General features: G+C 40.9%; 2 protein-coding genes across 7 annotated transcripts; both read left to right on the top strand.

Moving 5' to 3' along the window:
* The first annotated feature begins 34 nt into the window (after positions 1-34).
* On the top strand, positions 35-10,095 carry GTF2H3 (general transcription factor IIH subunit 3). 3 transcript variants are annotated; one of them, XM_065851457.2, is made up of 14 exons: positions 35-147; positions 3,380-4,135; positions 4,393-4,472; positions 5,319-5,425; positions 6,010-6,173; positions 6,658-6,720; positions 6,966-6,995; positions 7,434-7,462; positions 7,548-7,622; positions 8,122-8,175; positions 8,395-8,463; positions 8,590-8,725; positions 8,808-8,844; positions 8,929-10,095. In XM_065851457.2, exons 2-14 carry the CDS (start codon positions 3,640-3,642, stop codon positions 8,996-8,998), a joined length of 1,410 nt encoding a protein of 469 aa, XP_065707529.2. In that variant the 5' UTR covers positions 35-147; positions 3,380-3,639; the 3' UTR covers positions 8,999-10,095. The 3 variants fall into 3 exon arrangements, with proteins under 3 accessions (XP_065707529.2, XP_071671957.1, XP_071671959.1); XM_071815856.1 differs by lacking the exon at positions 8,808-8,844; XM_071815858.1 differs by lacking the exon at positions 35-147 and having other exon boundaries at positions 3,952-4,092.
* Positions 10,096-10,267: 172 nt separating this feature from the next.
* TCTN2 (tectonic family member 2) lies at positions 10,268-20,168 on the top strand. Of its 4 annotated transcripts, none has more exons than XM_065851284.2 (18): positions 10,268-10,418; positions 11,137-11,250; positions 11,560-11,633; positions 12,185-12,380; positions 12,648-12,748; positions 12,999-13,195; positions 13,420-13,543; positions 14,100-14,235; positions 14,920-14,985; positions 15,749-15,877; positions 16,148-16,225; positions 16,552-16,632; positions 16,933-17,044; positions 17,360-17,463; positions 17,829-17,985; positions 18,627-18,752; positions 19,068-19,156; positions 19,936-20,168. In XM_065851284.2, exons 1-18 carry the CDS (start codon positions 10,268-10,270, stop codon positions 20,049-20,051), a joined length of 2,151 nt encoding a protein of 716 aa, XP_065707356.1. In that variant the 3' UTR covers positions 20,052-20,168. The 4 variants fall into 4 exon arrangements, with proteins under 4 accessions (XP_065707356.1, XP_071671912.1, XP_071671911.1 ...); XM_071815811.1 differs by having other exon boundaries at positions 10,278-10,478; positions 15,797-15,877; XM_071815810.1 differs by having other exon boundaries at positions 10,278-10,478.
* The last annotated feature ends 735 nt before the right edge of the window (positions 20,169-20,903 follow it).

Genomic DNA, 20,903 nt, shown 5'->3' with positions numbered 1-20,903 from the left:
TGATCTAATTTCTTCATAAGGAGACCTGGTGTCCATAAAGACGTACAAACAAGCTTGTGGTTAAGAACAAAAGCTCTTGCATGGCATGGCAGGAGCTGCAGATCCTCATTACCGGCCTCGGCTGTGTTTTCACTTTGTTCTTCTCAGGTACGTACCCCAGATCAGTAACAGCACACTTCAGGATGAGTTTGAATACAGCATAAGGTATTTTATTTTACAATATAAAAATGCTCCACCCCTCTTTAAAATAATTTATTTTAGGTCTTTAGAAGCTGTAGTCATTTGGGGATTTTTTTTTTTAACAGTGGTCCATCCATATGTAACATTTTGCTTTAAAAACTCAAGAAGAGTGATAATTATGTTAATCCCTATAATGTCATCTTACCATGTCCATATCACTTGTATCATCTTCCAAGTTGTTACAACTGTGATAGTCGCTGAAGATGATACATCCTGTAGGCTGAGTCCTGTGTTACAGATAGAGTTTAATAAGTTCGTCACTGACAGCTGATGGAGTTAATACACCCAGGTCTGTAAAAAGCAACGTAATTAGCGACGGTGATGTGTAGTCGATCCAGGGATGCTCCTCTGTTAGATTCTGACTTGTTTTCAGAGTGTCTGCTTTATACTAGAAGGAAAGGGAGACCATTAGTTATTACACAACTGCAAGTGAAAACGGCATTTGGGCAAGAGCAGCGCTACAGTCTAGAGCAGATGTTTGTGGTAAAACTGCAAAAAGTCAATTACTTTAAAGTGAGGCTCATGCCACCCTGGTCTCAGCTGTTTTATCTTTATAAAGTACAACCTGTAGTTGGGAAGCGTCCTGATTTAACTGCTTCTTGCCCTCAGCTGCTCCTGTGCCCCAAAGGAACCGCTTTGGGAATGATGTGTTAGTGTTATGACAAATTACGGCTCTTTGATGTGTGACTGTAACATGGAGCAAATCTGAATTATATGAAGTGATAGTAGAGAGACCCAGATAAATGAAGACATGCTTAGATGAAAATTGTTCACAGATACCTAAGTGTGCATCTTAGCTGGCTAAGAAATAATTTGCATTTCTCTTACCTTAAACTTATCTGGGACGTCCTGCTGATTTAGAGGGAAAAGTCTTACAAACTTGAAACTTTCTGCTACCACATAAAATGGCTTATTCTGAGCTTTGGCACACACCGCGATTTGATTAGTGCCAATCTGTGGAGACAGATGGAAAACAACATGCAGGCTCAGTGCTAGCGTGGCAGAATATTGCTCAGTTTCCAGCAATAAGTAGCTATTTACTGGATAACGTCCAAACAGAAAAGATTTTTCAGAAAGCCTTGAATTAGTCATAAAAACCAAACTTTAAAGGTTTAGAGTTCACATAATGATGTAATAAACTCACTACCTATTACCTTGTTAATAATGCCTCCGCTTTCAACTACGCCTTCAGCACCAACTAACACCAGGTCCACTTTCTCCATAATGTAGCTGTTCAAAGGGGGAAAAAAATCCAAGTCTTGCTGGGTAATGTAACAAATGATGTACTGAACAGAACAGAAATTAGTAATTCAAACAGTTTGCCACTTTTCTGAACTAGTTTCAGCAAATAGCTTAAGAAACCCCCAAATGACATCATGTATGCGATTTAGAAAAAAAAAAAAGCCTTTTTGTGTGGCACCTCAGGTTTTTATTTCTTTAATTAATTACATATATTCCCAAGTTCTACACTTAGGTCTGACTCCATTTTTTATTCTAATGTGCAAACACCAAATACTTGTTCTGTAGCAGGCGCATTCTCCTAATCGTGCACCTAAAGGTGTAACTTGTTTAGCCTGTTTGACCGCTATGACAAACTAGGTTAATAAACCCTGTCGTTTGAACAAGCTTCTAGGGAAACTTACACAATCAAAATGACAGTGTGGTGATGTTAAGATGTAATGATCAGACTTACCCAACTGCAGCATCCAGAATTACAGTCACAGGAATGTTCAGCTTCCTCAAGGCCTTTGCCATTTTTTGCCTGTTAAAAAAAAATTTGAAGCTTAAATGTTTTTTCTTTAAGGTGAATGCTAGAAATATATTATCTGACAGACTGAAACCCGTGACTGCCCATGTTCCCTTGCTTGTAGTTTTTGCTTACTATGTATGCTCTAATAGAAAAGAAGTCATTGTGCAGAAATGGAAACAAACAGGTTACAACCAAGCCAACAAAAGTCAAGTCAGTTTGTTTTAGCTGCCAGGAATTACAGCTACACAAAGATGAGTCAGTGAACTATTATTAAGATGACTGATAACTTAAACTGTCTGAGCTTTTTCATCAACAGGTGTAAGAAACAAGTAATAAAGCACAGGGTGCATTGCCAGAAGTTATTTTAGTGAAGTACGTACTTCACTTTACTGATCATCCTTGATTCTAGTGAAAAACTTGTTAAGGTGTATTGTCCTGTATGTAGGATTAGGTGCTTCCCCTGCACAACAGTGTTTGCTCTGAAGAGGGAAAGCTTGCTCTCTTGCCATCAGTAACATGTTTTATTTGGCATATTCAGACATTGTTAGCTAAATGTTTTACTTTGCTATGTTTAAGATAATACTGATTATTTTAGCCTACTTTTGAAGCAGACCGCTAGACATCAGCTATCTCCCAAGGGAAACAGATTGCCTGGCACTGGTTGAAACTTTGTAAACCTTTGAGGAAAACCTACCTAGCACTGTTAATAGAAGTTACTTGCCAGTACTGTTGTTTGTTTTATTTTCATTTGTCCAGAATAATGTGATATTATCAGTGAGGAGTACCATTTAAAATGTTGCAAACAAGCCTAGCATGGTATGACAGATTTGATGCTAGCTGTACCTTACCCTGTTCACCAAGACAAAACACAAATGAATGAGTACTTGCCCTGCTTGATCTGGCTGTGATTCCGTAACATAAACACTAAATCGCTTCTTTGACTCCACAGCTGCTTCTAACACTCTGAGGACCACTCTTGAGTAAGCATGTGTCAATATTCGCTGTCAAAAAATAATAGCCAGGCATTACTTTTTTGCTGAGCTCTGGGAAACCTGAATGATGTCACGGCTTCCACTTCACGCAGCTGCCCATCAATGTTAAATAACGTATGTCACTCGTATTCTATAAGTCACAGGTTAGCAAACCACGCCGTGAGCTGCTGCCAAGGGGGGATGATCTAGTAGTTTAAATGGTAACTCGAAGCTGTGACTCCTCAGCACCTCTTAGAAGTAAATCACAGGTTAAAGTTGGGTTTCACAGAAACTGAAGTAGGGAGATAAAAGCGCTGGGTGATATTATATCTATGCACTTGCAGAAGCCACCATCAGAAAACACTACTGTGAGTTTTAATGGGCTTCCCTCTCCTCCCCTTGTGCTTTTCCCTTGCAGGAGGAGCAGAGCAGCAGGACGAGAGCTCCCCGGCCAACTTACAGCCCCATCTCTGATGAAAGGATGACACAGCTTGGCGATTTTGTTCCTCGAGAGAGAGACTTTGGTCAGGAAGATCTCCCCGCGCTCGATCATGATTTCTTTGCACTTGGAGTAGTCCTGCAAGACACCGAGATCTCTGCTGTGAGGCGGGAGGTTCCCGCAGCGGGTCCCGCTCCGGGCAGGGCGCCCTTACCGAGTACTCGAGGGACGTGAGGCTGATGAAGCGCAGGAAGAGCTCCCCGCCGGAGGACACGGCCACCGACGAGTCCACCCGCGACAGCGTGTCGATGGCGGCCCGCAGGCTGCTCCTCAGCCCCTGGATGGTCTCTCCTGCGGGGAGAGGCGGAGGAGCCCGGTCAAGGGGAAGACCGCGGGGACCCCACCTTGGGCTGAGGGGGGACCCGGACCCACCTCGGTCCTGCTTGAGGAAGCCCAGCAGCGCGCGGATGGCGGCCACGGCCGAGGCCACATCGGGGTCGTCCCTCAGCTGCGCCCTGAAGGTCTCGATCAGGTCTGTAAGGGAACGGGGGGCGCGTCAGGCCCGGCCCGGCGCTGCCCCTCCCGCCCGGCCCCGCTCCCGTTACCGTCCGTGCTCATGGCCGCTCCGCTCCCCGCCCCGGCTGGACGTGACGCGACCCGTTTGGATGACGACACCGTGGCGTCATCTCCAGGTGCCGGCAGCCGCTGCCGCCGCGACCGGCGCGATGAGCGGGGGTGAGGCGGCGGGACCCGGGAGCGGGGCAGCGGGAGGCGGGAGCGGCTGCCGGGGCCCGGCGTGGCTCAGCCGCCGGGCTCCGTGTGGCGTATGGCCCCGGTGTCTCCGGAACGAAGCTCCTCCAGGCCCGTGCGGAGCCCGCGCTGCTCCGTGGTGCCCGGTTCCCCGTGTTCCCGCCGCGGCTGCGGCTCCTCTGAGCTCCCCGGGGACCTTGAGGCGAGCTCGGGGTGACGCTGCCGCCTTGTCGCTTTTTCAGATGATGAGCTGAGCCTGCTGGTCGTGGTCATTGACACCAACCCGATCTGGTGGGGGAAGAAGGCGCTGGGAGAAGCTGAGGTACATCTGTGGGGGTTGCTGCTGCTGCTGGTGATTTCCGAGGGAAATAATGTGTTTAATAAATATCTTAGTGAGTAGGGAACAAACGAGATTAGTCTTCCAAACTATGCTAATATTGTCTACTAAAACAGAGATAACAGATATTGGAATACATTTTTAAAAATAGCAACCCAGTGTTGTGTATTTTTCAAAGTTTTTTTCTGAATCATAGAATCATTTTGGTTGGGAAAGACCATTAGCCCAACACTGTCAAGTTCACCTCTACCCCATGTCCCTGAGAACCTCATGTCTGTCTGTCCAGCCCTCCAGGGATGGTGACTCCAGCACTGCCCTGGGCAGCCTGTTCCAATGCCCCACAGCCCTTTGGGGAAGAAATTGTTCTCCAGATCCAACCTCAACCTCCCCTGGCGCAACTTGAGGCCGTTTCCTCTGCTCCTGGCGCTTGTTCCTGGGGAGCAGAGCCCGACCCCCCTGGCTCCAAGCTCCTTTCAGGCAGTTCAGAGATCAGAAGGTCTCCCCTCAGCTCCTGTTCTCCAGCTGAACCCCCCAGGTCCCTCAGCCGCTCCCATCACACTTGTGCTCCAGCCCCTCACCAGCTCCGTTCCCTTCTCTCCACTCGCTCCAGCACCTCTAGGGATTTCTTGGCGTGAGGGGCCCAGAACTGAACCCGGTATTTGAGGTTTGGTCTCCTCAGTGCCCAATACAGGGGGACAATCACTTCCCATTAGGAAGAACTTTCAGCATCTTAAAACTCAAGTTATTTAACTGCAGTTACTTGAGAAACTTACACATTTTTTATCTGTAAATGTTGCTGTACTATGTCTACTTCTTTTTTTTTCCCAACAGTTCACCCTATCAAAATGCATCGATGCCGTGATGGTACTGGGAAATTCACACTTACTTATGAATCGCAACAACAAGCTGGCTGTCATAGCCAGTCACACACAAGAAAGGTGTAGTTGCTTCTTATCAGTGTAAAGGTTTAAAGTGCACCTTCCTGTACCTGTGTCCTGATTTTCTTGTTGAATTGAAGTATATAATTGATACCAGACTTAAAATGCATAAGGTATCATTGTCTTATGAACAGCAATTAACTAAAACTGTGTGGGAAAGAAGTCATGTGACTTATACGAAGAAATTAAAAGGCTTATAAGATAAAAAGGAGGTTTAAACAGAGTTTTACTTAAAAATATATGGAGAGAGGGGATGGTAGAGATGTGACAAGTAGGATGATGCAACTGACAAAAGTGTCCTGTTTGGGGGATATGTATACCCAGATATTAACGAGTCTGGGGATTTACTGCTAAATACAAGTGTGGTGTCTATTTGCCAATTCTCTTAAAATACATCTTGAAAGGAGGGAGGTGAATGGGGATTTTACTCCATTTTGGGTTTGAAGATTGCCTGCTTTTTGATGTCTAAAGTATTAAAATTATTTGAAATTATACTTCAGAGTACCGGTGTCTACAGCTGATTAGTTTATGGTATTTTTTAGAGACAAAACACAAATGATTTCTTAAAATGTTCTCTGTTTCAGCCGTTTCTTGTACCCTGGGAAGCACTGGGCCGTTGCAGATCTCTTTGGAGATGGTGGTGGTTCCATGGAATCTAATTGCTCTGGCAGCAGGGACGGAAAATATGAGTTGTTAACAGCAATAAATGATGCAATTGCAGAAGAGATTAAAGATCTCATGACAAAAAGTAAGGAAAATAAAATTCTATGCTTAATGTACAGAATTGCAAAACGCTTGGATGTCAAGGAGTTGTAAGAATGTCCTTTATTTTGATTACGTGAATTTTAATATATGTAAAGTAGATAAGTTTATTACACAGGGTGTTTCAAAAGAATGGACCCAATTTGAAATCACTGTATCTCTGCAACTACAAACTGTCCGTGAATGAAACTCTTACCACTGCAAAGGGCAGGGCATAGAGTTTCAAATTCTTAACGCTTGATAACTTGTTAAACCGTTTGTAAATTTTTGTATAACTGCAACACGTTGCCATTGTGCAGTACACTGCTTTGAAGTTGGGTCCATCTTTTTGAAACACCCTATACCTGACATTTTAGGCCTTTGTGTTAATACTGTTTGCCAAAGATCAAACCTGTAGCATTTGGTATTGTCGGTTCTAGGAACTGGTTTTATATATAAAAGTAACTTCTCCAACTTTTCTTGTGTTGCAGCTGAAATGAAGGGCCAGCAAACAGAAACTCAGTTAGCAGGATCACTTGCTAAAGCTCTTTGTTGTATCCTTCTGATTGCAGAATCTTCAAAGCCTTTATGTATTTTTAAGACCGTTTTTTATAATATTAATTATGCTTCAATATAGGTTTTGCTATTCCTGTTCTATAATAATACTCAAAACTGAAATGTTTGCCTAATAACTGTGAGTCACTGAAATGTGTGTTGGCTGAGGTGGTGAATACGTGGTACGGATGCTGGTGTTATTTCCAAGAATACATGTAGATTCCTTAATGTCAACTTGACACAGATATCAACAGGATGAGCAAAGAGGTAAAAGGTAACGCCTCTTCTCCTGTTTTAAATACTTAACATAAATATTTGGATCAGAATAACAGATATAAGTGCATATGTCCATACAGTCAAATAGGCATTGACACATCCCCATTTCCAAAATTGGCTCTAATAGGTACAAGTTTATCCCCATCATTTGAAGTTGGTTGGTTTAAACTGGATCTGGGTGATGGTTAGAAGGACTTGATCATTAGTCCGCGCTTGTATTCTGATTTTCTATTGAATGCAAGTGAAACAAGTAAAGCTGAAACCAGAATCTGTACAACATTGGGAGGCTGAGAGGAACTTTTGGAAAGTCACCTGCTGCACAAATCCTCCTCCAAAGGGCTCTAACAATACTTGAATTTCTTACTCAGTTTTGGTCTTCCTTTTCCAGAGGTAGGTGCAACGTACTAATAAATTTCTTTTTCTTTTCAATGCTTAGCCAATCAAGAAATAAAATCAAGGATTTTGGTAAGAACTTCTGCTGTCAGTTTTCTTTCAGTCCTGCAATCCAGTGATATTACATAAGCTAACAAGTTTGAATTGCTTTCTTTAGGTCATAAAAGCTGCAGAAGACAGCGCATTGCAATATATGAACTTCATGAATGTGATCTTTGCAGCACAGAAACAGGTGAAGCTGGCGTTTCATTGTTATATATATTATCTTTTATTAATGTGCAAAGATAACAAAACTGTTCATTTATCTTATTATTGTGATCTAGTTAAAGGCTCCTAGAAATGAAACCTGTCATGGCCAGGGGGAAAAGTGGTAACCAAGTTTAAAAAATAAACCAAAACAGATCCATATCGTAGTTTACTCGACTAATGAAAGGTTACTGTGGAAGTACCGATAGTAGCCTTTCGTCCCTCCTTACAGCTAATGTGTATGAGGTACATTTGATGATACTTCTTTTTTTACCATGTGTTAAAAGGGACATACTGGAGGCTGGATTTGTGTTCTGATAAAGTCAAAGAGCTTCCCTAAGCCTGTCGTGGTCCTTCTGCTGTAGAAGCTTGTGCATTTATATGTGGAGTGTGTTTATAGTGGAAACAGATTGTGACAATAACACTGAGGTTACATTAGCCCTAGCTGAATTTGTTTTTCGTGCGTGTCATCTTTATTCTTGCAGAGTGTTTTGATTGATGCCTGTGTCTTGGAGTCTGATTCGGGTCTTCTGCAACAGGTACAGACATCCTATTATTTGCGTTTATCCTAATTCATAGATTCTTGATGTTATATGGTTTGACATGTTCTTAAGCTCTCTGCGTCAAGAGTGGGTATGGAAATCTGTTCAGTGACTCTGACAGTTCCAACATGCAGTCCTTGAGCAGTATGTGGATATTTTAAGTACCCTGTTAATCTCATAAATCATAACAATCTGATCCTGCTCTCCGCTTTCCAGGCTTGTGACATTACGGGTGGTATATATCTGAAGGTCCTCCACATGCCGTCCCTTCTGCAGTATTTGTTGGTAAGTCATTTAAAAACCACTTCGGTGTTTTTCCTGTGTCAGACGTGAAATCTTACTGACTTTGTTGACAAGGCAACACAGCAGGACCATTCCAATTTGCAAAATGGTTTTTCTCTGTTCTTGCAGTGGGTATTTCTCCCTGATCAAGAGCAAAGGTCGCAGCTTGTCCTCCCACCTCCCATTCATGTTGACTACAGAGCCGCATGCTTCTGCCATCGAAATCTTATTGAAATTGGTTACGTGTGCTCTGTGTGCTTGTCAAGTAAGTTTATAAATACTTAAGAGTCTGATTCCTTACATTCAAATGAACCGTTTTACTGAAAGCAAATTATTTTATTTTCCAGTATTCTGCAACTTCAGTCCTATTTGTAGCACATGCGAGTAAGTGTTTCTTTTTCTTGTCTTAGGGATGGATGTGGAGATATGTTCAGTGGATCTGACAGTTCCTTTTCTATGTTGTTTCAGGACTGCTTTCAAAATATCATTGCCACCTGTTATGAAAGCTAAGAAGAAGAAATTAAAGTTAGCTGTGTAACAACGTTATGTAAATACATCATTGCCTCTTCCAGTAATTCCGTGACATGGAATATACGTGAGAAATTGATGGCACTGTTTACTGGATATGAAAGAACTGTGTGCAGTGTTACTACTTGTTTCTTAAGGGATTGATATTTAAATCGTATGTTTTCTACGCAGCCCTTTAAGTAACAAATCACTCACTCTATTACCATGTAACCTGTGCTGTTTTAAATATTGTGAGAGGAACCAGAAGTTTACAGACAGACAGACAGACCCTGTGAAGTAGAAGTTATTCTAGCCAATGTGAATTTCACACCTCCAAAGTATTTTCAAAGACAAGAAAGCTCTGATTCTTCTTTGTATGTTGGTATAAAGGTAAGAACAGCAATTTCTGGTGTGTAGGATCAGAATTTTAACACTTTTATTCAGGGACTTGAACTTCTTGCTACATTTGCTAGCAATTTTGGGGCTGGGACAGCATCAATTTCAAAATAAATGAGCAAGATTTTCAAGATGGCTTAGAACCCTTTTTTAAAAGATGCTAATTCCCCTGCATATTCCTTTGACTGTACTGTCTTTGTGGTATTTCTTTCTCAGTCGGATATCTCTTTATTTGTGAACAAAAAGCCTCCCCTTTGTTTAAAACAGCTTCGATAAATGCAGTCTCGTTAATACTGGTTAGTCTTTCAGGTTGTATTTTAAAACTGGAAAACAAAAAATTAATTGTTTGTAATATGACAGCAGGCACACTTTTTTTTAAAGTCTGGTTTTACGTGTGGCATTTGACAAGTAAGGAGGAAGGGTTTTGGTGTGTTTTGTGTCAGAAATGAGGGTATGCCCTGTACTCAGGTCTTTGGTTTAAACAAACAAACAACAAATCTACTTTCAAAAGGTAGCTGTATCATTTGGTGTCTTAACCTGTTGCAAGTAACTGGTGTCTCCTCAAAGTAAAATGGACAGCAATTGCTTCCTACGTAGAAAAATACATTTTTTTTTTCCTCAATGTGTATACAGGAATTCTATGTCATTTCTTGATACTCCATTTTCTTTGAAGGCTGTATTTATAATTTCCTTTGTATAAAATTTTTGTAATAAATCCTCTTCTTTTTCAAACGTGGTTAAATATTGCTACAGTAATAACAGATATTTTTAAGGGCGAGCCGCAGTTTTACTGTATAGAAGTGTGGCTGTGGGGATGCGGCCTGCGTGCAGTGAGGCGGCGCCGGCAGCGCTTCCCGCCCTGCCCGGTTGCCATGGTAACCCGTTGCCATGGTAACCCGTTGCCATGGTGACCTGTTGCCATAACGCGGCGCTGCCGCTCCAAGATGGCGGCCGGGCGGGAACTGCCGCCTCCTTAGGCGCCATGGCGGCCGCGTTCCTCCGGACGCTGCTGCTGCTGCTGGCACCCTGCCCCGGGCAGCCGGCCTGGGACCCCGGTGGGTGCAGAGCGTCAGGGGCCGCGGTGAACAGCGGCCTCCTGTGGGAGGCTGCTGAGGGTGAGGGGAAGAGGGGATCGGTTTGCGGCGGGACCTTCCCTGGCCGACTAATGGTGGGGCCTGCCCGGATGGGCGTGAGGGGAGGCCATGGAGACCCTGAGGGGTCCCCAGGGACTAGGAGGTCGTGGGCAAAAGAGGAGCTTCTTATTTTGAACCTTTAGACCTTGGTAAAGTCTGTGAAGGAAACCCGAGTGAAGCTCCTAATTGGAGCCCTGAACTTGAAACTATGTCCAGCTGCGGAGGACACTGTCCGTGATCACGGGATCACAGGTCGTGGATCATCCTGATGCCCTTTGTGGCTGCAAGAAACTAAAGCGTGAGAGCTGAAGTCAGCAAGAAATGCTAAATATGTTGTTGCCTGGCCTGGGTGGTCTCTGCATAGCCCACTAAGTGCTGCAAACTCCCGCCTTAGTTCCTGTGTTTACTGAAGAGCTTAACAAATGTACATTTGAAATACAGAAAGCTATGGTGAACACACTGCTCTGGCATTTTGTGAGAATGTAAATATTGACCTGTATAATGAGATAATTTTGTGCTATTTATGACAATTTAAAGTATAGGAAGATAAGAATCTAGCCCAAGTGTAAGACCTAAATATGTCTTACGGATGTTACCTTTTTCATTGTGTGTTAAGACTTGTTTCTTTTTCTTCTTCTAGTCTTTCAGCCTTCGTTTATCCATATGTCAGGGCCCAGAGTCAATTCATTTTTTCATGGAAATTCTTCAAGAGTTAATTTTTCTATAATTTTAAGTTCTGTAGATGAAGAGACAGGTAAGAACACTTCCCCCTCCTCCCCCTAATAGCATGTAAATAAATATGTTTGAATTCTGAATATTTTTTTTCTGCCACTAAAATTACTGGAGAAACAGTAACACACTTCAATTAGTGCTGTAATTGTTACTGAAATAGGAGTTCCAAAAGATTTCTGCTGGTCAGCCCTTTGTCCCCTGTTGAGTCCTTGTCAGCTGGGCCTGAGGGGGGTGCCTGCTTGAAGTCACCAGAGGAGTTTATATGTACCTGATTTTCTAGTTTTTTTCTCAGTGACAGTGGAATACTTTTTAAATTTTTATTTTGATATAGGGGGATTGCAGCTTGCAAATTGCAGCGGAAGTACAAGAGCTGGTGGCTGGAATTTGGACGTAACACCTGATGTGGTACGTAAAATACTGATTCTTCAAAATGGGAGGGACTGAACTGTCATCTAGTAAGGGCTAATGAAACGCTAGTAAGATGTTAATAGAAATAAAAGTGTAGTGGTTTTACACAGCACAAACTCCAGAACATCAATATTTGTTAGACTTGCCTTCAGTGGTATGTTATACATAATTCCTTGGGGGTTTTATCAACTCTGCAGTCATTCCTGTTTCCAACTGAAGGTAGCTGTAAAAACTGAAATTCACTTTTTAGTATTAGTTCTTTTCTTTCGAATTGTGCATGTGATTTCTGAGGTAACTTAACCTGTGTGTGTGCCTTAAAAAATTCTGTGTACAGTTCACACCCTCACTGCGTTTCTCTGTAGCAGACCCTTTGTCATTCCACGCTCAACAAACATCTGATTTTATACAGGATGAATGTCGTTGCATTTTAGCTCTGACAAAGCACAGTGGGACCCAGACTTCTCTTTCAGAAGCCGATGAGTCGCATAAATAAGAGTAAATTAAAATGAGCCGTCAAAGCTGTCAAACTTTATTGTGCATTTTTTCAGAACGTTTCCAAAGTGACTGTAAGCTCGACTCAAAACCTGCAGCTGTGTTTGCCCAACGCCACTGACTGCTGCGCGGCACCTCTCTGTGTGGTGGAAACGCTTCAGGTTTTAGCTTGTCGTGATTCAGTGATCTTGGCACATCTCCTGATTCAAGCTGAAATATATGCCAACTCTTCCTTTACAGGAAATGTGTCGGGTAAGTGTTCAGATATGCTAAAGAAGAAATGGCATTTTGCCTGTTTTTCTTTCTCTACAAAAACAAAACCAAACCAACCAAGCAAAAAAAATGGGACTTGGGCAGCAGTAAGAGATACTGAAAAATCATTAATGGAATTTAGCAAATGTTTTGTACGCAGAATAAACTGCAATGTGCATGGTCTATTTATTTGGATTCCAGTCCATTTAATATGATTTTATCTTTTTTTAATATATATATATATATATATATTTAATTCTTTTACAGAAAATGCAACTGTCATCCCAAACCAGGTGTTTCAGCCCTTGGGCTCTTGTCCCTGTGACTTGACAGCTGGAGCGTGTGATGTTCGCTGTTGCTGTGATCAGGTACTTGTTTCATATTAAAATTTGATGAAGTGTTTTCAAAATGTGTAGCCTCTTGCTGTTGTCTGGAGGGAGAGGTACTGAATGCTTCAGACTCGATGGGGCTAGAGGGCTTGTTTGGATTTTCCAGTGTTTCTAATAGTAAATATGACCTCTCTCTACAAAATGGGTGCGATTTACCTGTCAGTATGGCTGTGGTGCCTGTGGTATTGCAATTATTGTGCTAAAAAGTGACCGTTCTTTTCCCTTTCAGGAATGTACACCAGACTTGAAGCAGTTATTCAATGGATCGTGTTTCACTGGGGTGTTTGGTGGGGATGTAAACCCACCTTTCGATCAGCTGTGCTCTTCTCAGTCAATGGAATATACCCCTGATTGGTTTCCCTTCCTCTGTGTACAGTCTTCTCTTAACAATACACCATTTCTGGGATACTTTTATCATGGCTCTACGTAAGTCTTAAGGAAATTTATTTTCTCAACACTTACTTTAGACGTGCTGCCAAAAATATAACCTGTTTTTATAATGAAAGTTATTTTGAAATTGGAATTTAGGGTGGGAACTTTAAATGGAGAAATATCATTGGTACTATATGAGAACATGGGACATGAAAGCAATTGTATAATTGTGTAAGGTAGAGTGCAAAGAATTGTCTAATTTTTAAATTTATTTGCAGTTCTCCACCCAGAGTTCCTCCATTTAAGATCCCTTTACAAACTTCTCCCAGGAAACTCTTCACTGGTTACAGACAAGGAGATCCAATTATGACAGAAGAAAATGAGTATTTTACCATTCCCCAGGTAATCGCTTCATGTTTAGGAGCTCTTGGTTCTTCTCGGTTTGTTTGATATTCCCCATATACCACACTCCTTGCGGCTTTGTAACCAGATTCTGCAACTTGATGTTGTGAGATGGTGGAATATATTTTTCACCATCAAAAAAAGGCACAAAATCATTATTAAAAGTAAACATTATCCTTCCAGATCCCCCTGGATATCCCCCCCAAATGGTAATTTAATTATTTCAAGAAGTAAAAGCAAGCTTGGCATCCTGATCAATAGTTTATGGCTTATCATATCTCTGTATTTTTTGGTTTGCCTGCTGTATTACTGAGCACTATAGTTGATTTCCCCGTTGAATCTTAGCCATCTGGTTTACTTTTTCAAATTCGTTTTGCATTTTAGAGGGACTTATTGGTTATAATTATTGACAAGTTAGGATGACGCTGATCACTTGTTTGTCAAAGTGTCGTGTGGCTGTAGCACATCCTTACAGGATTTCACTAATAAATAGTCTTAAGATGGGAAGCAAGGGACTAGAAAAGGGTCCAACATATTTCTGCTGAACTACCTGCAGCAATCCTTGGCTGGTCAGTGCGTTGGAAATGCCCCCGTCGCGTATCTCCAGAACTTTGATGCCAAATGCCTTTCCGATCGAGCGTCTTACAAGGAAGGGCTGCCCCGCGACGTGAGGATAAACACGGGCACTGGAGGTACGCTGCATAAACCCTGACGGGAATCCCTGGTGGGATTCTCAGAGCTGCTGGAACAGAACAAACCTGAGGGCTGTTGACATAGTACCTGCAATACAAGTAGGATCTTTGTTTTCTGGTGACGATAGTTCAGCGTTTGGGGATGTTCTATGCCTGTTTCTGATGTCCTTTTTGCAGGTGTCCCACTATTTCCCAGGATTTAGGAGATAAGAAATAGAGGGATCAGCCTTTGTTTGCCATTTATCTGACCTGTGGCTACACATCTCAGAACAACATTTCTCCCACTTTCTATTTTCAGGCTGCTGCAGAGCCCTTTTTCTGTCAAGAGGGTGCAGTATCATCATTTTAGAATTACATTACATGCATGACAAAAGCATATACTTATGAAGTGTCCTTCTGAAGTTTGAGATAATCTGATTAGCAGCATGAATATTATTTTACACTACATAATTGTCTAATTTTGTTTGTCAATATTATCTTTGTCAGACCCAGAGATAACTAACTATGCTCTCAAAATACATAAACTGATTCTTTATCAATCTTCTTCTTTACTTCTTCTGATTCTTTATCAATCTTCTTCTTTACTAATCTTCTACTACATTTTCATAACAACAAGGATTGCATCGTGGGTGTCTGCCTCTCTTATTAGTCAGAATTACTGTAGTTTTTGGTTTTTATTCTCAGACTTCATCCAACAAAATGTCATCTATAGGACTGTCACTGACACGGGGAAATTCATCACTGAAAGTGGTAGGTCTCTCATTTAACAAATACGTTTCTTACATAACCTGGACTATATAAGAAATCGATTATTTTGATGCCTACCATGTTTACCTGCTGCAATTCTTAGGAGGGATCTTTTATGTTATCTAATGCTCAAAAGGTAAACTTTTGCTTACTAGTTTAATTTACACCACCTTCATTTAAAGTTGGTCAAGAAATAAAGGTATAAAGAATGCTTTAAAAACATCTCTGTGATGAACTCGTCAGTGGGATGGGCAGACTGTAAGCAGATGTATCTGTCTGTTTTGTAAGCTCTTGTGTTTTTTAAGGGCCTTTTTCAGCCAATAAAGCAGTTATTTGCTGTGGAACAGCGGTTCCCAGCCAGCAGGAGGGTAACGAAACACAAATGGAACTAATGGAATCCAAGCTAATGTGTTTTTCTGGGCAATGGTGGCTCCCTGGGAGGAATGAGATCAATGTAGACAGAGTCCTGAGTCCAGAGAGGAGCACCAGCTGGTGATGGAAAGTCCAGCGCTGGGTTCTTCAGGAGAGGTTTAGCTACAAAAGGGCCTGGAACCACCAGTGTTAAAGTATTGATAAGCCAGGGGCTTGTACTGTCGCACTGTCCTCTTAAGATGGGACTTAAACAGCAAAAGAAATTCTCAAAAAGATAAATGTTATCATTTCCAGAGTTTTGCTACAGTTTTCTAATGTGTTCTTTTTCAGCTACAGTAACGTAGTTTTCTAATTAGCACTGCTTTTCATTATAGCTTTTTTTATTCTTCCCCAGAAAGCTTTCCTACCACTGAGCTTCTGTGTCAAAATGTAACTTTTGCAGAGCATTATACATTCATTTGGAAAGACAAGAACATAGAGCAAATAAATGTCACAGTCTTCCTCGGAAATTTATGTGATGGAGGTATAAGGAAATTTCTTTTAAGATTATTTTATGTTTTAATTCAGCATGGAAATACTGTGATGGAATCTCTTATTTTCTAATACTTCTTATAAACAATTTCCCCTGGACTCTGGAAAGAAAATTTGTGGGGCTGATTATCATCAATTTGTACTATTTTGAATCTTCTTTCACTAATGAAGGATGGAAGTTTGTGTCCTCCATAGAACATACTTTTTACTAATTTACTTATTTCAAAGTAAAGTTAGAATTTTTTTTTTTGTCTTTTACCAGAAATACTGACACAGAGATTCACAGCCAGATTTCTAAATTCAGAGGGTACTAATGCAACAGAACCGTTGGGGAATCCAGGTATGAATATTTTGGTTTGTCTCTTAAAAGTGAAAAGAAAGAAATCTGCACTGTACAGATTATCAGTGGCGATGTTTTATATCCCTTTTATAATTCTTTATGTTGCTGGTCCCCGCCATTCTGTCTTACTGCACTGCCAACTGGAATAGCAGTGATTGGTTTCCACGCTTTTGTTGTATAGATATTGATTATTTAAAGTGAGTGTATTCTTGCTGTAATGGTGATGTCTGCTCATTTACTTTGAGACTGGTGACATTTATTATTAAAACAATGCTAATGCTTATTGATTCTTATACAATGTTCACTGTTTTCCTTTCTATGTTTAGGTTATCAAGTTGGAAATCCAGTGAGAGCTGCAAATATAAATGCTTCTGAGACTTTTGGAAGCCTAAACATTTGGCAGCCAGGTACTGGCTTGTGAGGCTGCAACTTCAACTGCAGTAATGCTAAAATGTCTTTTTTTAAAGGTATTTTAGTTAAGAATCTCTGCCAAATCTTGTCTTTTTGCTTTTCTAGACTATACCCTAGTCTTTGTTCAAACTTCAGTGAGTAAGCCTCCAATGCTTTATTCGAAAATATAAGTTGAATGGGCATGTATCTGTATTTGAATTATACCGCTTGGTGTTTTGCATTCTAATGTTTGATATTTTTGCTTAAAACTGAAAGTTGATAGAAGAAGGCTCGAGTAATATGTTTTCATTTCATAGTTGGCAGAGGTTTATGTACGTCAGCAGCTTATACGCCAGTTTTATTCGGATTGGATTCACTCTCTGGGTGCGTTCTAGAAGTTGCTATTAATGAAGATTGCAGCTTTTTAAGGTGAGCTATGTAGATAGAATTGGTTTTCTCTGCATCTCCTTTGTTGCTTATTACATGATTGTCTCCAAGTGCCTCCTATCAGGGAAGTTATAATAATGGTTTTGCTCGGATCTCTCTGTATTCGAATGAGGATTATGCTGGGGTGGAATGTTTGCCATTTCTTGCCTTCAATGGATAACTCAATAGTTTGTTAGTTTTTGTTGAGTGATAATGTCTCTCAGAGGAAACTGACCTTATGACATAATAATATTGCGACCCAGAGCAGTAGACAGTGCAGATTGACTTGTTGCGTAATCTCACATTCTTATTTTGCAGAGGAAACGTAACGGAGAAATTGAATTCCTTAATACAAGCCACTCACGTCGGAAAGAGGGACAATTCAAATTACAGTGATTTAAATGACTGGGTGGAAATTATACGTAAGTGAGGTTTCTGGTGTTGTTTAGAGTCTAAATATGCCCATACAATGAATAGAGCGCCTCAAAATAAAACCAAAATGTAATTTCAAATGCCTAAAGATACTGATCTGTGTGTCTGGATCCATCCATATATATGTACACAAACACACGTATAGCTCAGTATGTATACAGATACTACACTAACATGTATTTTAGTGTCAGCCTGTACACAACCTGGTGTTTTAGTTCTCTGTTGATAAAGTGCTCCTCTTCTTTATGAGTATTTTTTACTGTATTCCTGTGTTGCAAGCATTTCACTGGACTATGACAATAATCACGTAAAATATTTTCCATAATAGTTTAAATAACTCCATTCTCTTCCATAGGTCTTGATCCATTTAATTCTGACACCAATGTGAGCACTAGAAACTTTAACGGCATTTGTCCAGATATTCCTGCAAACCTGAACATTCGCATCATCTTTGCTGATGTGGGCGCCATAGAAGGGGTTCCCCAGCCAGAGATCCTCGCTGTGCAGATCAGGTAGAGAGTTGTGTCTCTGGCTATCTGACAAATAAATGTTTCATTTTGCTTACCTAACATACCCAGATTAAATTTTACAAACAAAAATGTTACTGTTATTTCTAATTTTTCATGCCTTTTATATTTGCATGTGCAGCCCAAATTCCTTTGATCACAACTAGATTTGCCTTTCTCCCTCTGAAATGAAAATAATAACAAAACTATGAATAGGTAGCAGCAGATAGTCTTTCTACTCCACTGAAATGTGAAATAAAATCTATGATGCTGTCAGTAGTACACATACACAGGGCATCTGATCAGAAGAATGTTGTGATTTCTTGTCACGTGGTGGAAGAGACAACATTGTGTTGTGTTCTGACCTCTTCTTGCGAGCTGTGGTGAATGCTTTTTCCTTTCCCGAAATAGGAAATTTTCACTTTGCAAACACTTTTTTCCTAAGTTAATCCAAACCAAATACATGGCACTCTGCTCTATTTTACCTCATTTCCAGACTTTGCAAGTTCCCTTCCTGCACATGGTGTTGAAATCCAGAGATCAGCAACCACCCCCTAAATACTGTGGATTTTCTCCTTTCATGTTAATGTTTAGGCTCTAAATTTCCATTTACATCCCTCAAGCTATAATAATGTGTATTCTTACAGTTACTCAACTGTCATATGGCAATTCCAGTGTGGGCTTATCTGTGAAAACAGCATCAGCTTTCTTCCCATCACTGCTTCTGTTCAGTTTATCAAAGTGCCAGCTCAGCCGCCTGTTCCAATGACGAGGTAATTTTTAAAAGCATTGATATTTGACATTGATATTTAACCAGATGCAGCGTTGAGCAAAAGGTTACTTGGGTTTGGTGGAGTGCAGACGAAGAAGGCCTGGTTCGAAGATTTATTAGCAGATTTCATTCAAGTGATCAATTTTATTTTAGGGACACTATTTATTAAAGAAAAAAGTCATAGGAGAGTAACGAGACGTTTGTGGTTTAGTTGTTTTTTTTTCCTGTAATCTGGACACCTTTTCACTCTTTCTCCATTTGTGCAGGTGTTCTGGTACTGTAAGTTAATTAACCTGTGTTTGTTTTCTTCCTTCAGATTTCAGATTAATTATACAGAATTTGACTGCAATCGAAACGATGTGTGCTGGCCACAACTTTTTTATCCATTGACACGGTTTTACACAGGTAAAAATAATAATCAGCAGCGTGGAACGCTGTGAACTGGCCTTATTGCTTTGAAACGTAACGACGTGTGGAGTTTAGTCTGAAAGAATGCTGTGTAGGATGAAATTAAAATTTCTCTGTTAGAAAGCATGGTCCAAGAATGGATTAATTTTTTCATTGACAATGCATTAATTTCTTACTTAGACTAGTGGAAAAAAATTACTAGGTGTACTTTATGGCTAAGATTGACATTTCGTGAATATCTGTTTGACAGAGAGAGGTTCTTTTTTCACTCTTCTGTAGAGTATGGAGGGAGAAGAGTTAAATCACTTTATGATACTGTTCTGTTTCCATTTTCCAGTGTTATTGTAGTATTTTCAGTGCCCTGGGAGGGTGGCGGGAGACTTTGTTTCTCACTTTGCCCGTATGTTTTTTCAGTCAGCCCATGCGAGTTCCGGTAAAAATCTGCCAGATTCGTAAAACAGTTAATTTTTAAATTTCCTCTGTGTAAAAGTGGTGGATGTTTTGTGGGAGACTCTTGTGGAATTTCAAGGTGCCACTTGGACTCTGTTCCCAGAGCTGCATGGACAGAGGCAGCTGCCCGTGTTTGTTACCTGCAGAGCTTTGGGGCTGAAGTTATACGAAGTATGGAGTTTTATAAGTATGAAGCACCGTAGTCCTTGCTTTCTGCTCCATTATTTTTTACAGCTATGCATATACTTTAATCTGTATATTTTGGGTTGTTGTCTAAACTGAAATTTAGCTCTTATGTGCTTATATTTTTTTTTCTTTTCTTTCAGGAGAACCATATTCCCGGAGTCTCGCTAAGGGCCTGGTATTGGCGTTTCTTGTTTTGCTTGCGGCACTTATGAGTAACCCTTGGTTTTCTAAAATATGGAAAAGTTCCTTGATTTAAAAATGTAAAGAGAAACACTTTGTTATTATATTAAGGATTTTTGGGTAAAATTTATGGATAAATATTCCTGAATTTTGTAGCCATTTTATATAAATATTTAAAGATACACAAAATGAATACTCTTCTGATGTTGTGTTATTATTTTTTAGTAACAATTATTTTTAAGCGCTGCATTTGAGCAGGAAGAGCATGGAGTTGATTCCACCAGGGTGAGCTGGTTTTGTCCTCCCGATGGACCCAGGCCCTGCCCAGCGTGTTCTCCTCTCACGCTCGCAATTCTTTTCTATGCCAAACATTTTTGGAGCAGGGGACACATTATTCCCTCTTCTCCAGCTATTCAGATATTTCCATGCATTGACCTGCAATTCTCCTTTCCAGTTAATGCTTTGCCTTGGCAACTGGTGTCTGGGCTGGGCAGGGTATGGAGAAAACATTTACTACTGATTTTCTTCAGTTAACCAAATGAGATGTTCAGTTTGGGATTTTCTGCTGGTTTGGATCATACAATTAATTATCTTAGCCTTCAGGAACAGATGGCCATAGTTTATAGAAGAATTTCTAGAATCCACACACGAGTGCTATGGGAAATCTGACTTCTGTAACCTTAATAATGTATTTTCTCTTTTACATACTTTCACGTTAGTCTGTGACTGCTGGTTTACATCCCATTTTGGGGGGTTTGCTGGTTTACATCCCATTTTGGGGGGTTTGCTGGTTTACATCCCATTTTCGGGGGTTTGCTGGTTTACATCCCATTTTGGGGGGTTCGCTGGTTTACCTCCCGTTTGAGTTTACTGGTTTCCGCCGTGAGCTGGAGGCCGCTCCCTGGGGAAACCTGCCCATAAGCGGCTC

The sequence above is a fragment of the Patagioenas fasciata genome, chromosome 17 (genome assembly GCF_037038585.1).
Source record: "Patagioenas fasciata isolate bPatFas1 chromosome 17, bPatFas1.hap1, whole genome shotgun sequence".
NCBI lineage: Eukaryota > Metazoa > Chordata > Aves > Columbiformes > Columbidae > Patagioenas > Patagioenas fasciata.
This window is presented reverse-complemented; position numbering and strand designations above follow the sequence as displayed.